We start from the raw sequence: 18,194 nt of genomic DNA on the forward strand, positions 1-18,194 counted from the left end.
AGTTAGCCCGTATTTAAGAGAGGCAGTGGATACTATTCCAGTTCAAGACTTACAGTTGTCAGTACCTGATGATCTATTCCTAGACTTTCTATTAATGAAGATTAGATCAAGGACTATTTCTTATGCTACAATAAAGAAAAGGAAAACAAACGAAGAAGAGAATACTTTACAACAAGACATTCAGCAACTAGAAAAGCTAGAAGTAAAAAGTACGGAAGACGTTATGAATATAGAAGCTAAGAAGGAACGATTGAGAGTTATTCGGGAGAAAAGAATAGAGGGGGTAATTTTAAGATCAAGGGCAAGATGGATAGCAGATGGAGAAAAAGTAACTAAATATTTCTGTAATTTAGAAAAACGTCATTATATAAGCAAGAATATGGTTAGATTAAATGATACACATGGCAATGTTCTAAATAACCAAAAAGAAATTCTAAAAGAAGTCCAAGGTTTCTATGAAAATTTGTATAAAAGTTTAAACGTTGAAGACTGCGAAATTAACGAACTTATAAAAGATATTCCATGTTTAGATGTTGATGAAGCACATGATTTATAGGGCGATATTACGTTTGAAGAGGCTAGTCTAGTACTAAAAAATATGAAAAACAATGAGTCCTGGTACAGATGGTTTCACGGCAGAATTTTTTAAGTGTTTTCGGAGCAGAATAGGTGATTTTGTTGTAAGGTCATTAAACACTAGTTTTAGAAAAGGTCAACTTTCTTGCGTTCAAAAACAAGGAATAATTGTATGTATCCCTAAAGGAGACAAACCTAGAAACTTCATCAAGAACTGGAGGCCAATATCACTGCTAAATATCGTATATAAAATCGGATCGTCATGCATAGCCAACCGTATAAAAACTGTCTTGCCCAAACTTATTGCAGCAGACCAAACTGGCTTTATCAGGAATAGATATATAAGGTTGATTTATGACACAATAGCTTACTTAGAAGAGCACAATCTACCTGGACTTTTGTTAAATATCGATTTTGAGAAGGCTTTCGATTCAGTTAGTTGGAATTTTATGTTTAAAGTATTAAAAGCATTTGGTTTCCAAAATGGGATATGTAAATGGATAGAAACATTTAATAATAATATCAGATCCTGTGTTCTTGTAAATGGGCAAGTCTCTAGCTGGTTTAGTGTAGAACGGGGATGTAGACAGGGAGACCCACTATCACCATACCTTTTTGTTTTGTGTGTTGAAATATTAGTAATAATGACACGAGAAAACGAAGATGTACGTAGTATAACGATCAACAATATGGAACACAAACTTTCTCAATACGCAGATGATACTGAATTTCTTTTAGCAGGTGACAAAAAAATAATTTGAGACATGCATGCATATAGTGGACACGTTTGGGCGTAAATCAGGTCTACATATGAATTTTGGAAAAACAAGTGCAATCTGGCTGGGAAGTAGTAAAAATTCTAATATTCGGTATATGGAGGATCTAGGGATAGAATGGAATCCACCAAAATTTAGAATTCTAGGAATCTGGTTTACAAATGATTTACAAAACTGTGCAAATATGAACTACTCTGAAAAATTAGCAGATGTTATACAATTATTTAGAGTATGGATAAGAAGGCAAATAACACACCTTGGACGAATAGCTGTTCTAAAATCATTAATTTTGTCTAAATTGACTCATTTGTGGATTTTACTGCCTAACCCACCTGACAATGTTTTTCGCATTTTACAAAATCACTGTTATAGTTTTGTATGGAACAAAAAGAATGATAAGATAAATAGAAAAACTGCGCATAAAAGTATCAGAAATGGTGGTCTGGGATTACCGAAATTAAAAACCTATGCATCCTCTCTAAAATTGACTTGGATACAGAAAGTGGGTAAAACGCATCATAAATGGAAAAACATTGCAATGGCTAAATTTCCTGTGCTGAATGATATCCAGAAATACGGGCCAGAAATAACATTATCTTTCGCTCAAACAAATAATTTTTGGACAGATGTATTTAATGCATACAAAGAATTTTTCTATAAAATAGATTGTAATAACTCTGCTGAGCTTCTGGCAGAACCAGTATTTTATAATCGAAGAATACAAATAGGGAAAACATTTATTCGGGGAAAAACATGGATAGATAAAGGTATATACTGTATTGCACATTTTGTGCTTGAAAAATGGACATTTTATTTCTTACGAAGAATTCAAACGAAAATATAATGTCAACATCAATTTTCTTACTTTTGCCGGTTACATATCAGCAATAAAAGAGTACATTCAAAACAAGAACATAACCATAGATAATGATCAATGCTTAAATATGTCTATAATTTTCAAGAAATTGATGCCCATATGTAAAGGTTCAAAGCTTTATTATGACATACTTATAGACAATGGTGTTCATCCACAGTGTTGTTCAAAATGGGATGAAAAACTCAACATTGTTCATGACTGGAGAAAATGTTTTTTGTACATTAGTAAGATTCCAGATGTTAAACTGAAATGGTTTCAGATCAGAATTGTGCACAGATGCCTTGGGACAAATGTTATACTTAAAGAGATGGGTGTACTTAACAATGACCTATGTAGTTTTTGCAACACAATGAAAGATAGTATTAGACACATGTTTTGGCAGTGTACAACCATCCAACGTTTCTAGCAAGAAATAATGGATCTGATTAACGAAAGATGCCCAAATGCTCAAAATTTGCAGTTAACTGAACCATTAGTCATACTTGGACATGACAAAAATATAGTCACTGATCCCACTTTTTATTTCATTTTGTTGCTGGCTAAACAATACTTGCAATACTTCCAATAATTGGAATACAGATATACAGTTGAAGAATATATAGCTAGGAAAAACTTTCTTTATAATGACTTTATCAGCAAGTGGTCTCCATATAAATCCTTGCGTTTTAAATACAAATTGAAATAAGAATATATATTGTGTCATACAGTTCTGATATTGTTATTACTATATTTTGTATCTTACTGTGCAATTTAAAGTATTGCCACATATGTGTCAACTATTGTGAGGTTGACAACCTACAATTTATCAGATTCCTTAGACTGCGCCCGGCGACCTTATATTTGATATTGATTCATTGATCTTTGCCAGCATGTTCTTGTGGTTGTGTTATTATTATTATCATTATTATTATTATTATTAGTAGTAGTAGTAGTGGTAGTAGTACTTCTTTTTGTTTCTGTGTGTGTGTGTGTGTGTGTGTGTGTGTGTGTGTGTCTGTGTCTGTGTGTATGTATAGTTACTAGTGTATGTTTGTGTGTGTTTAACAATGTAAAAATTGAATAAAAATGTTTGAAAAAAAAAAAAAAAAAAAGTGAACACGCACTGTCCACTCAGGAAATTTATTTTTTCTAGAATTCTCATCTTCAAGTTTTCGCTCTGATAGGTTTCCTCGGAAAGCGGAAACACAAGTGAAACAAGCTTAGATGCTGATCTTTGAACAACCTCCCCCCTCATTAATCTTATCTAATGTTTTCTAATATTTATTTGGTAAATATATTTTATAAACTATTTACTGTAAAACAGGAGGTGGGAAAATATCATCCCTCCCCAACTCTCCCTTCGTCCTATTTATCATTTTATTTCCCTTAGCCCCACCCCCCCACCCCCCTCCCATCACCTCTTCCCCCCCTCTTCTTCTTTGACTTGTGCTGTTATTGTGTTCATTGCTGTTATGGTGTATTTTGTTGTTATGGTGTTCATTGCCGTTATCGTGTTCATTGCTGTTATGGTGTATTTTGTTGTTATGGTGTTCATTGCTGTTATAGTGTTCATTGCTGTTGCGGCGTTCATTGCTGTTATGGTGTTCATTGCTGTTATGGTGTTCATTGCTGTTATGGTGTTCATTGCTGTTATGGTGTTCATTGCTGTTATGGTGTTCATTGCTGTTATGGTGTTCATTGCTGTTATGGTGTTCATTGTTGTTATGGTGTTCATTGTTGTTATGGTGTTCATTGCTGTTATGGTGTTCATTGCTGTTATGGTGTATTTTGTTGTTATGGTGTTCATTGTTGTTATGGTGTTCATTGCTGTTATGGTGTTCATTGCTGTTATGGTGTTCATTGCTGTTATGGTGTTCATTGTTGTTATGGTGTTCATTGCTGTTATGGTGTTCATTGTTGTTATGGTGTTCATTGTTGTTATGGTGTATTTTGTTGTTATGGTGTTCATTGCTGTTATGGTGTTCATTGCTGTTATGGTGTTCATTGCTGTTATGGTGTTCATTGCTGTTATGGTGTTCATTGCTGTTATGGTGTTCAGGCTACACCTTCTTTTGGAGTGGTCGCGGACCTGAAGAGAGACGTGAGGCTGGAGTTGACTTTGCAGTGAAGACAACCCTCGTTGGCAAGCTGGCTGGCCCCCCGAAAGGAGTGAACGATCGCCTGATGACGATGAAACTCCCTTTATGCAACGGGAAGAAGTTTACCACCATTGTCAGCGCCTACGCACCCACCATGACCAACCCAGATGAGATCAAGGACAAGTTCTACGAGGACCTGAACGCTGTCATCACCACTGTTCCCAACGCAGACAAGCTCATCATTCTTGATGACTTTAACGCGAGAGTTGGCTTTGACAGCACCTCCTGGGAAGGCGTGATTGGGAAGCATGGGGTTGGCAACTGTAACAGCAATGGTCAACTACTTCTCCAGACATGTGCCGAGCACAACCTTCTTATCACAAACACCGTCTTCTGCCTCCCTACCCGTAACAAGACATCATGGATGCATCCTCGCTCTGGGCATTGGCATCTCATCGACTTTGTCATTGTCAGGAAGAGGGACAGGCAGGACGTACGAGTCACGAGGGCCATGTGCGGCGCTGAGTGCTGGACAGACCACCACCTTATCGTCTCCAAACTCAACCTCCGCATCCAGCCCAAGAGACGGCCTCAGGGCATGAAAGCACCCAAACGCCTGAATGTCAACAAGCTGGAGCTAGGCAACATCAAGCAGAGCTTGACACCCTGGAAGAACGCCTTGAGTCCACCGTGCTGGACAACCAGAATGTGGAGGCAGCATGGGGCGCACTGCATGAGACGGTGTACAACACTGCCATGGAGTGCCTGGGGCCTTCTGCCAGGAAGCACAAAGACTGGTTTGATGAGAACTGCACTGAGATCAAGCAGCTGCTGGGCGCCAAGCCTACAGAGCCCACATTGAAGATCCCAAGTCACAGTCAAAGAAAGACATACTGAAGAGCCCACGCAGCACCATCCAGCGGAAGCTGCGGCAGATGCAGGATTCCTGGTTGAGCAACAAAGCTGATGAGATCCAGGGCTTTGCAGACAGGAACGACATGAAGAACTTCTATAACGGCCTGAAAGAAGTCTACGGTCCCACCACCTCCGGATCTGCTCCACTCCTCAGTGCTGATGGTTCTACCCTAATCACTGACAAGGACGGGATCCTTGAGAGATGGGCTGAACATTTTGACAGCGTACTGAACCGCCCTTCCACCATCAATGATGAAGCCATCGACCGACTCCCCCCGGTGCGAGTCAGTGAGTCGTTGGATGCCATCCCAACTTTGGAGGAGACCCAGAAAGCTATCCGTCTGCTATCCAATGGCAAAGCCCCTGGCTCAGACTCCATTCCAGCTGAGGTCTACAAAGAAGGTGGTATGGCGCTGACTGAGAAGCTTCATCAGCTGTTCCAGCTCATCTGGCAGCATGAGGCAGTTCCACAGGACTTCAAAGACGCTTCCACCATACACCTGTACAAGCGCAAAGGAAATCGTCAGGCCTGTGACAACCATCGTGGAATATCCCTGCTGTCCGTCGCAGGCAAGACTCTGGCCAGAGTGCTACTCAACCGTCTCATAGCGCACCTTGAGCAAGGTCTCCTACCAGAGAGCCAGTGTGGCTTCCGGAAAGAACGCGGGACTATCGACATGGTGTTTGCTGCCAGGCAGCTCCAGGAGAAGTGTCAGGAACAGAACGCCGACCTTTACTCCACCTATGTCGATGTGACCAAGGCCTTCGATACTGTTAGCAGAGACGGCCTTTGGAGAATCATGGCGAAGTACGGATGTCCCAGAAAGTTCATCACCATCATACGGCAACTACACGATGGGATGCTGGCCCGAGTCCAAGACAACGGAGAGACTTCAGAACCATTCCCTGTCTCCAACGGAGTCAAGCAAGGGTGTGTTCTTGCCCCCACCCTGTTCAGCCTCATGTTTCAGCCATGCTGACAGATGCCTTCAGAGACGCTGATGTAGGCATTGGCATCAGGTACCGCACAGATGGCTCACTCTTGAACTTCAGGAGGTTTCAAGCAAAAACCAAGGTGAGGACAGACATCGTCAACGACTTCCTGTTTGCTGATGACTGCGCTCTCAACGCTGCCTCCGAAGCTGACATGCAACACAGCGTCGACAAGTTCTCTGCTGCCTGTGACAACTTTGGCCTCACAATCAGCACAAAGAAGACTGAGGTGATGCACCAGCCAGCTCCAGGAAAGCCTTACGTTGAACCAAACATCTTCAACTACGGGCAACGACTGAATGCGGTGGACAAGTTCACATACCTGGGCAGTACACTCTCTCGCACAGCTGTCATCGACGACGAGGTGAATGCCAGACTCGCCAAAGCCAGCGCTGCCTTCGGCAGACTCCATAAGAACGTTTGGAACAGGAGAGGCATCACCCTGGAGACGAAGCTCAAAGTATACAAGGCCATAGTTTTCACCACACTGCTCTATGGATGTGAATCATGGACGGTCTACAAACGCCACGCCAAAAAAGCTGAACCACTTCCACACCACCAGCCTCAGAAAACTTCTCGGCATAAAGTGGCAAGAGAAGATCCCTGACACAGAGGTGCTCACTCGTGCAAACTTGCCCAGCAGGCCAACAGAATCGCTGCAGCAGAGCAACGCAGACAGGCCAGGAAAAGCAGGGCCAGCAAGTCCCCGACAGCCGCCACCATCCCCTGTCCACACTGCGTCAGAACCTTGCGGGCGCGAATCCGCCTGACCAGTCATCTGTGCACCCACAGAGCCCAACCCACCCACCCCCAGGATGACTAGATGGTCCTCGTCGATCCCGACGGACGAACCACACCACACCCGTAATGAGATCGCCGACATTTTGTACCGTGTTACCCGTAACGAGATCGCCGACATTTTGTACTGTGTTACCCGTAATGAGATCGCCGACATTTTGTACTGTGTTACCCGTAATGAGATCGCCGACATTTTGTACCGTGTTACCCGTAATGAGATCGCCGACATTTTGTACCGTGTTACCCGTAATGAGATCGTCGACATTTTGTACCGTGTTACCCGTAATGAGATCGCCGACATTTTGTACCGTGTTACCCGTAATGAGATCGCCGACATTTTGTACCGTGTTACCCGTAATGAGATCGCCGACATTTTGTACCGTGTTACCCGTAACGAGATCGCCGACATTTTGTACTGTGTTACCCATAATGAGATCGCCGACATTTTGTACTGTGTTACCCGTAACGAGATCGCCGACATTTTGTACTGTGTTACCCGTAACGAGATCGCCGACATTTTGTACTGTGTTACCCGTAATGAGATCGCCGACATTTTGTACTGTGTTACCCGTAATCACATCACACCATGCCGAAACGGTGCCTCGTTGAGGTACAAAATGTGAAAACCTACCCATCGTTGCAGCTGCGACATTTTGTACCGTGTTACCTGTAATGAGATCGCCGACATTTTGTACTGTGTTACCCATAATGAGATCGCCGACATTTTGTACTGTGTTACCCGTAATGAGATCGTCGACATTTTGTACCGTGTTACCTGTAATGAGATCGCCGACATTTTGTACTGTGTTACCCATAATGAGATCGCCGACATTTTGTACTGTGTTACCCGTAATGAGATCGTCGACATTTTGTACTGTGTTACCTGTAATGAGATCGCCGACATTTTGTACCGTGTTACCCGTAATGAGATCGCCGACATTTTGTACTGTGTTACCCGTAATGAGATCGTCGACATTTTGTACTGTGTTACCTGTAATGAGATCGCCGACATTTTGTACTGTGTTACCCGTAATGAGATCGCCGACATTTTGTACTGTGTTACCCGTGTTGAGATCGCCCAGTTGCGGAAAGGCACGTTAAACACCAGTCAACATGCAAACAAACCTTTTTTTAAAATGCAGATGACCTCTGACCTGCGGCCTGTACGAGGTACAGATGTAGTTAGGATGCCCTAATAAGTTGTTAAATTGTCAAAATCTGCAACTTCGTCAAAACCGACCTCTCGTCAGAGGCACTGACCATTGGTCATATGCATTATTAAAGGTGCACAATTATCTGGAGACAGTAAGAAGCTGTTAAAGAGTCAGAACCTGACATTTTAGGTCGAAGTGTCACTGACCACTGGTCATCTGCATTGTTCAAGGTACACCAGTACACAGGAGACACTAATAAGCAGCTAAATAGTCAAAACCTGCCATTTACATTAAAGTGACCACTGGTCAATGGCACTAACCACTGGTCACCTACATAATAGAAGGTGCATACATTTTCTGGTGACAGAAATAAGCTGTTAAGGGTCAAAATTTGATTTTTTAAGTCAAACTGACCAGTGGCCATTGTCACTAACCACCGGTCATCTGCACTGTACAAGGCACAGCAGTACTCATGACACAGTAATAAGCTAAATAGTAAAAAAATGCAACTTACATCAAAGTGATCTATGACCTATGCCAGGATACCAGTTTTGGAGTCTGTGGTTTGACTCATCTGGGGATCGAACTCGGGAGCTTTCACTCCCCAGACAGACATCTTAACCACTAGGCCATGTGTGTCTGTGTGATAGTGGTAATTGTTTATTTACCTTTTCAACTGTAAACGGAAAATGGTGTATTCGTGTGTGACGAATTGTACAGCAGTTGTGGTAAGTATACGACAACGTGGAACAAAATGTCACAAATTCATTACCCTCACACCCCAACACCCGCATTCAAAAGAACACTCAAAACATATCTTTTCAAATTGTACTTTTCTCACTGAAACTTTTTCCATCTGCATTTGCTTGCTGTGCTCTTACTGCTGGGCGTGCTCTTTGTGTTGTATACATTTGTGATGATTTTTAATGTGTGTGATGCCTGCTACCTTGGTGTTTATTTTTGACTGGTGAATCTGAATGTGATGTGCTTTGTTTTGCTGTGATTTGGGCCCGTAATGGTGCCTGTGTTGATTTACATATTTTTGTCACTTAGTCTTGAATTCATATGTATATTTTAGCCAATGTCATGTGAAACTGTGTTGACTTTGTACATTATTTTACGTCATTTATTCTTAAATTCGTATGTTTTATTGTAAAGCGCGGTGAGCCCCATCTGAGATATACAAGCCTGCATTTTATTATAATAATTACTATTATTAAGATGTGATAAATTGTAATGCTGTGACATTTTGCACCGCGCACACCGGTACAAAAATAACAACAACAACAACGACAACACCCCCCCAAAAAACCCCGCACAACCGATGTGCTGATGAATAACACGTTCGGTGCTTAACCGTTCCATCTGGCTGGCGTAATGACAAAGCACGCCGGGAGACGTTTGAACAGAGCGCGAAACCGAACCCGGGTATGGCCGTGTATTGGGGAATCTAAATGAGCGGCGTGGGAGTAATGACCATGAAACGGTGCAGATGGTGTGGCAGCAAAAAAAAAAAAAAGAAAAAAAAAAAGAGACTCAGCGCTATGTAAATATCATTACTGCTTTTATAATTGTCATTAATATCATTATTAATATGCCAGCATCGTCAATGAGACCAATAAAAATGTCAACACTAAAACAATTACATGAACAACAACAACAACAACAACAACAACAAGAGCAACAACCACAACACCAGTAACAAAACTACTAAACTTTCCCATTGACTACTGCTCCTTGATATCAACACAACAGACATACTCGTACCAGCTGACCACATCAGGTTGTTTCTTGTGAACTGCGGTGTCCACACGGCAACCACTGTGAACAGGACAGCCAGTGTGAAGACGGAAATGAAAAAGAACACTGAAAACAGAAATACAAACAAAATCCTTTGTAAACATCCTTCATGGCTCACGTGTGGTTCCTGCTGTACAACAAAGAAACTGAAACCGAAACCGAAAACGCCAAGGCGGGGGGAAGGGAGGGAGGGGGGTGGGTGGGTGCGGGTGATGGTAGTAGAAATGAGGAGGGGGGGGGGGGGGAGCGTTACCAGTACATACGTAAAGCTCCAAATCAGTTTCTTTGCTCACATTTACAAACGAGTGTTTGTCAAACGTGTGCTGGAAACGGAGCTGTTCTGTCTACAACATGTCACATCGGTCGGTATTTCATTGTTTTACAATCATGCTACAGGTCTATCAAACTTTCGAACGTCCTATGTCTTGATCACGATTTTGATAAATCGTAGCAAAATCGCCGAACGCAATTTCAGGCATAATATACACGAAACTCACTCCAGTGAAGTCCACTTCCTTGGGCAAATTTATGATTGGACGAGTTGTAAACTAAAGAACCAATCAACACCTGCCTCTCTCATCAAAGATGCCATTCCAAAAATGCCTACCCATTATCGGAATCCGTCAAAAAGCAAGCTTATCTTAAAAAATTCCCGGAAGTTGAGGAAGTTGGCATCGTTAAAAAAAAAAAAAAAAAAAAAAAAAAAAAGAAATGAAAAAAAGAAAAGAAAAGAAATCCGGAGACGTTTTCAAAAACGCATGCGCAGTGCGATTTCAATTCAACAGACATATTCTTGACCGAATATTCGTAGGTGTAAACATCTGTCGTCACTTACGTATTCTCCCTTCACCCCCCACCCCTTCACATACACAGACAGCAGACACACACACACACACCTTACACACACACACATGCACACACATACATACACACACACCCACCCCCCACCCCCCCACACACACACCCTACACACACACACACACACACACACCCTACACACACACACACACACACACACACACACACACATCCCAATCACCACGTTCCATTTACCAGCCCTTCCCCCTCCAGCACCTTCCACACCACCACCCAGGCTACTCCTCATCCACCCCACCCCCCAACGCCCTTCAACCCCAGTCAGCATCTTTTCACTTTCAGTGTCCATTCTTCGAACAAGGCTATTCTTCAGAGGTCCAACAAAGACCTCTGCCACCACGACCTTGCCCATTGACAAACCTTTCCAAACTGCCGCAAGCTGTTTGACTTCAATTACAGAGACGGACGGACCACAACACTGTAACCCCAAATTTTGGGGCCCGTTGAGAAAGCCACCTGAAATTTTCACTGAAGTGTTGCGGTCTGAGAGTGCTATGGAAAAACCGTTTCTACCTGTCGTGCGTTGGCATCCACCACAATTATTTCAGTGTTGGGTTATACATATGTGACATTACAACAGGACGTATACATATTGTGTATTGGACTGTTGTCCAGTCAGGTGAAATACTGATCGAATCAAAAGTGTGCCATATTTTTTTCTTTCTTTCTTTTTTTTTTCTGGTCAAGCCATGTGCTTGTGCGAGTCAGTTTTCTGAGTGTCACAAATCGCATGCAGAAATCAGAAACTCAAATAAATATTTCAGTTAAGTGAAATTGATAGTTGGTGAAGTGAAGTACTGTGATATGTACACGCTGAACAGTAGCAAACAACAGAAATAAGTTTAAACACACGCATAGACACACACGCACGCACAGACGGACACACACATCGACCCCCCCCCCCCACAACCCTCCCCCCCCACACACACACACACAGACGCACTCACAAATGCACACACAGGTACACAGTTGCAGATCCAGACTGACAGACAGACAGAAATCGAGACAGGACAACAACCAACACAAAATACTCACAAACATGACGGCAACGAGCATCTGAAAATCTCGATAAATAATAATAACAATAATAATAATAATAACAACAACAATAATAATAATAATAACAATAATAATAACCACAGGGAATCAAAAGGCGAGATAATTTCAACCACCACCGACCAACTGAACAACAACAACCAAAAATAAAAAACTGACAACGAAACGGAAGACACAGTTTCCTCTGAACTGATGAACGAGGCTCAGAGGAACCAGCGAAGTTTTCAAAGCTGGAAAACCTTTACCTTCCTTCCTCCACACCCCTGTATTCAGCCACATACAATCAGCATCTCTCTCTCTCTCCTCAAATATATTTCATTATACGTTCTCTGGAGAGAACCAGCCCTGTGTTTTCCAGTTGCACATTAACAGATGCTGTTTCGGATGGCGGAAGAGACTAGGGCATAGTGTGTGTATGTAGTGTGTGTGTGTGTGTGTGTGTGGAGGGGGTCGGGGGGGTGGGGGTGAGGGGGGTAGGGGAGGGATAGGAAAGGGGGGGTGGGGGTTGCAGACAAAAGGCCTGTATGTTTGGTAAGGAGCTGCAAGAATACTATGCATTATTACAGAAGCTGTACAGCGATATATATACACTTATGATTTTTTAATGTGCGTGAAGTGAGTAATTTGGGGGAGTTGGGTGTTTTGTGCGTATCAGTGTGTGTTTGTGTGTGTGAGTGAGAGAGAGAGAGAGAGAGAGAGAGAGAGAGAATGTGTACATGTGTGTGCGCGTGTGTGTATGTGTATTTGTGTGAGTGAGAGAGAGAGAGAGAGAGAGAGAGAGTGTGTGTGTGTGTGCGCGTGTGTGTGTGTGTGGAGGAGTGGAGGTTTGGATAAAAGGTGTGTGAGGTGTCAGTGTGGGGGTGAGGAAGTTGGGGTAGGGTGGGAGAGAGGGTGAGACTGCCGGGTGGGCCGTAGCATGCGTGTGCGGGCGTGAGGGAGAGAGGGAGGGAGAAATGGAGACTACGAATACGAATTTACTGATCAGGCCTTTGGAAACTGACAAGGCATCCGACAGACATTGCTGGACATGAGGAAAGAAGAGAGTTCTGAATCCGGGAAGAGAATGCATTTATTTTTTAATATTTTTCTTTCATTTCTCAGTTTCCACAGGAAAAAAAAAAAAATTACTGAGCCTGTGTACTGCAGCCCAAATAATATAGAACAGCGAAAAGGGTTCTTCATTGCTGCCGCGTGTTGTGATATGAAAACGGATCTGCCCGCTGGAGATTTCTAATGATAAAATCAATGCTCACCGTTCACGGTCGGCCTAGCCATGTACTGAAGTAGAAAATTAATGTGCACTCCAACGAGAGAGAGAGAGAGAGAATGGGAGGTAACTCCTGTCGTTTTTCCAACTTCTCACTTGAGATTATTAATTTCGAAGAGTTTCAGTTTCAGTTTCAGTAGCTCAAGGAGGCGTCACTGCGTTCGGACAAATCCATATACGCTACACCACATCTGCCAAGCAGATGCCTGACCAGCAGCGTAACCCAACGAACAAGAATTGATAGAATGTGTGATGTCAATCAGTCTGTCAGTATGCGAGATGAAAGTGCTAAGCTTTGTGAATGGAAAAGAAATGTAACAGACACCTGACTGTGGATATATTTTGGCTTCTTTATTATTTTTGTGCCTTTCTCTTAAGTGCACTGCCAATACGATTAGAATGTTAGGAAATAACTGACTTTTTCTCCTATTTCAAGTTGACAGACTGAATATCACCAGATAAAATGAATTTTTTAAAGTTTACCATGAACCCCCCCCCCCCACCGCCCCCCCCGCGCACACACACACACACACATACAACCGAAACACAGGGCTATTTCATACACTCACATCGTGTGCAAACACACATGTAATGCAAAAAGTGGAAACGAATTTAAAAAAAAAAAGAAAAAAAAAGAAGTGATCAAAAATAGCGTAGACGAAGACAGTTATGACAAGTACGTTTCCAGCAAGATTTGTTTTGGATATCAGGCATATGACAACTCGCATCATCATCATCATCATCATTATTATTCTTCACATTTCTTTTCTTTCCTTTTCGAGCCTGTAATTTACATCTGATACATCAATCAATACCACGCAGTAAGTGAGAACAATTAAATGAAACTGCAAGTGAAAAAGTTTGGTAAGTATCCTTGATTCTTAATAAACTGTGTTTTGCTTTCTCTTTTTCTGTGTTATGTATATGCATGTGAGTATGTGTTCACGCAAGCGAGAGAGAGAGAGAGAGAGAGAGAGAGAGAGAGAGAGATTTACCAACCCATTTCAAACGAACACCACCCATTTTGATTTAGCTTCTACCCAAACGTCTTGTCTCCTTGCACTCAGCCTTGCCACTAGAGGAATGAGGAAGACAGTAGAACGCTCCACACAGTCTCAATCATACATTGACACATCACATGGGAAGAACGCGTATGTGTGCATATTTGTACAGCTATTAATTGGTCTGCTTATTTATCTATTTGTTTATTTGTTCGTTATTCTTTTGATGTTTCTACTGTTTTTAGTGAAAACCTTGCATTGATGTATTACAACGACGTACTGTGCCAAACTGACTGTGAAATGTGTCCATTTGGAAAACAACAACAACCTTTCTCTGCAAGCAAAAAAACCCAAACCAAACCAAATGAAACCAAACCAAAACAAAACAACCCCCCCCCCCCCCCCCAAAAAAAAAAAAAAAAAAATCATTTGTTACATTCCGTGGGCACTAATATTGACTTTCTTGCATACTGTCCCACACTGGTTTTCTTTTCTTTTTTTTTAATGATCAAGCAAACAGGCAGCAAAAAAAAGAAAAAAAAAAAAAAAAAAAAGGTTGCACAGAATTTTACAGGCAGTACAGTATATAAAAGTATTGTCAAATGTCATACAAAGACACGAGTAACATACTTGTAAGATACCTTTTAAAAAGGTGAATGGATTCAACTCTCTCTCTCTCTCTCTCTCTCTCTCTCTCTCTCTCTCTATATATATATATATATATATATATATATAACACAACACACATCTGTGGACTTTCTCAGACCTTGCTATGATTTTCAGATTTGATTTAAGTTTAATTCTAAGACTGTGTCTAATCTATTCCGAACTGAATATTGCCCTGATATCACGTGCATTTGTTTCAGTAGTATTACACTTAAGCGTATATATATACATTTTTTTACTTTGAGTTAAAGAAGTCTTACTTACTTGAACATGTGTCATGCACAATAACTGGGAATGTTGTTGCTTTTGCACATTTTACCTTCATGTCTAGTTGTTTGTTTGTTTGTTTAACGACTTACCTTCTACGGAATCCATAAAGTAATCTACTATATATATATATATATATATGAAATATCTATCTATCTATATACATATATGTGTGTGTGTGCGCGTGTGTGTGCGTGCGTGTGTGTGTGTGTGTGTGCGCGCGCGCGCGCGCGTGTGTGTGTGTGTGTGTTCGCTTTTTGTTTGATTGATAAAAATGACAGTCCTTGTGGCAGTGGGAGTGGTCGGGACAGCGAAGCTGTATGCAGTCAAGCGTTTCATTTATTACTTTCTTAATTGTACGTCTGTATATCTCAAATGTTCATCTTTTATTCAGCCCCCCCGTATAACTTGTTTTTTTCCTAACTCGCCATGCACCTCCATCCCTCCACTTCTATCTATTATCTATCTATATATCTATCTGTCTATCTGTCTGTTTACCTATCTGTCTGTTTACCTATCTATCTATCTATCTATCAACACGAACAATCAAACTGACTGAAAGAGGGACACCAGACAGACGGTGTTATCATAATTCATATGCAGCGTGCAAAAAAAAAAAAAAAAAAAAAAGAGAAGAAGAAGAAGAAAGAAAGAAACACAGAAAGAAAGAAAGAATCCTCACCTTTCTGAAAAGTGGACTTTCCTTCCAACGCCATTCCGAGCAATCAACAATCAGGGATACGGATGGAGGAATGACGGTCCAAGGCTCTTCCTCCTGCCTGCTTTTTCCTCTGTTGATGTTTCTGTCGTCCCTGACGAGGGCACGTAGAGGCGGTGATACCAGTTCACACACACAAACACACACACACACAAACACACAGGAAAAACCGGATCCACACTTAAAGAAACCGTGCCAACCACATACAGACACCAACATGTCCAACACTAATGTAAGGCAAGTGTTATCGTAACGTTGTGTGTGCGTGGTTTGCCCTCCGGACTCACACCTGTGAGGGAAGACATTCGCTCATCGTCATCACATCACCTTTTACCCATCAGTCAGTCAGCCAGTCAGTCGGTCAAGAGATCATTCAACCTATTCATGATTCAATCTATCATACCAAATACAAATTAGAATGAGAGCACTCGGACCATGTAGGAGAACTTTGATACAACATCAGAAACAGAATTACGTGTAAAGTTAATTAAGGAAAAGTAATGACATTTACTGTTTCTCTCTCTCTTTGTGGCTCTCTGTCTCTGTCTGTCTGTCTCTCATGTACACAAGCGTGCGCGCGAGCGCGTGCGCGCTCACACACACACACACACACACACACATGCGCGTGATAGTGAAAATCGTTTTCTTTATGACATAATAATTGTTTACCTGTATACATTTTCTTCCACTATTATCATTTCATATCATGCATATCTCTCTCTCTCTCTCTCACTCTCTCTCTTTCTCTCTGTTTATATATATATATATATATATATATATATTTTTTTTTTAATAATATTTTAAAATTTATTTTCAATTTTGATTACACATATATTTAACATAAGTACTTAAATACATAAATCAGATACATAAATAGGATAAGAAAGAATACATGATAAATGAAACATAAGGTGCAGAAAGACATGACGACGTGCAACTCAAGTATATGTCATTTGAATATATCCTATAAAAAAACAAACAAAAAAACAACAAAAACATCCTCCCCAGACCCCCCAAAACCACAAACAATCAAACAAACAAACAAAACATACTACTCCACCCGAAGTAAATCATTTCCATATAATATTACACAATGCTTAATTTCTTCATCCAACAACATTTGAAAAAGCCTCATGGAGATTTACATGTTTGAGTATCGTAACTGTTAATAAGCGTATCATATATTGTTTTCAAGCAAAGGTAAATATGGTAGCCATTTTGTCTTGAAACTGTGGATTTTACATGTGATCATTGCATCACATTCTTCTATTTTGTATCTTGAGGTGATATAATTTTGAAATGAGTGAATATTTAGGAGGCATTTATTTAATTTACATTTATATATATATACATCTTTCCCTGGAGGATTATCAAATCAAGAATTTGGCCTGTAACTATATCCATATGGAAACCAAAAAGTATCGTAAACTTTAAATTTGCAGACATTGTACATTTTGTTTTGAGTAAATCTTCTAAATTCATCCAACATTTTTTAGAGTGCTCGCATCGTCAGAAAATATGCTCAATACTATTTTTAGCCTCTAAACAAAAGTCACAATTATTACTACTTACTATTCCAATTTCTTTTAAAATTACATTTGTTCCAATGATTCTGTGTATTATGCGAAGTTGTAGCCATTTCAATTTTATTTCTTCTATTTTATGAATTTTAATAAAAACCTTTTCCCAACATATATTTGTTCCCAATTTCTCAGACCATTTGTTACGAGCATTTGGAATTGTATTATCAGATGTCAGAACATCGTAGTATGCACGTGATCCCTTAGATACGGAGTAGATTACTTTTAATGCCCATGGTATATCCTGTGTACTTTAATTGTTAGCATACTAAATTCTACCTGTTGACAATATTTCTTAATTGCTTTCAAACAACCGTTGTAAGCCACGAAATGTACATTTATTTCATATCTTCTGGTGAAGTCATTTTGGGTAAGAAATCTTCCATTATCTAGAAAATGTGAAACACAATAAACCCCTTTATTAATCCAACTTTTATAATTTATCGTAATGTTTCCAATCTTGAACCTATCATTATAGAAAACTGGTTCTGACCGAAGATCTATTACTGATTTGGGCTTCCACTGACATGAAAATTCCCTATTTGCCATAACAGTGTGTTTCCAAAATAAATTAGTGTTACTTTTAAGCAGTGCATAAACAGGTGCATATTTTGCTATTTCATTTAGAAATGGAAACATTTCCATTGCAATATTTTTCCATTTGTGTTCTGTAGTTCTAAACTTTCTTAACCAAGTTAATTTCAGTGCTTCAATACATTTTCTTATATCTGGAATGTTTAAACATCCTTTCTTGATACATTTTGTTGCTGTCTTTCTACTTATCTTGTCTCGTTTG

General features: G+C 40.7%; 1 protein-coding gene across 3 annotated transcripts in view; it reads right to left on the reverse strand.

Moving 5' to 3' along the window:
- LOC143274825 (uncharacterized) overlaps positions 1-18,194 on the reverse strand; it is a 64,115-nt gene that overhangs the window by 31,383 nt on the left and 14,538 nt on the right. For 2 of the 3 annotated variants that reach the window (XM_076578762.1, XM_076578763.1), the window contains exons 2-3: positions 15,783-15,912; positions 9,935-10,033 (exon numbers count right to left, since the gene is read on the reverse strand). In XM_076578762.1, coding sequence (XP_076434877.1) covers positions 9,935-10,033; positions 15,783-15,816 — 133 coding nt within the window. In that variant the 5' untranslated portion in view covers positions 15,817-15,912. Of the gene's footprint in view, positions 1-9,934; positions 10,034-11,878; positions 11,957-15,782; positions 15,913-18,194 lie in introns of those variants that run through there. The other variant, XM_076578764.1, reaches the window with a different exon arrangement.

The sequence above is a fragment of the Babylonia areolata genome, chromosome 29 (genome assembly GCF_041734735.1).
Source record: "Babylonia areolata isolate BAREFJ2019XMU chromosome 29, ASM4173473v1, whole genome shotgun sequence".
Taxonomy (NCBI): domain Eukaryota; kingdom Metazoa; phylum Mollusca; class Gastropoda; order Neogastropoda; family Buccinidae; genus Babylonia; species Babylonia areolata.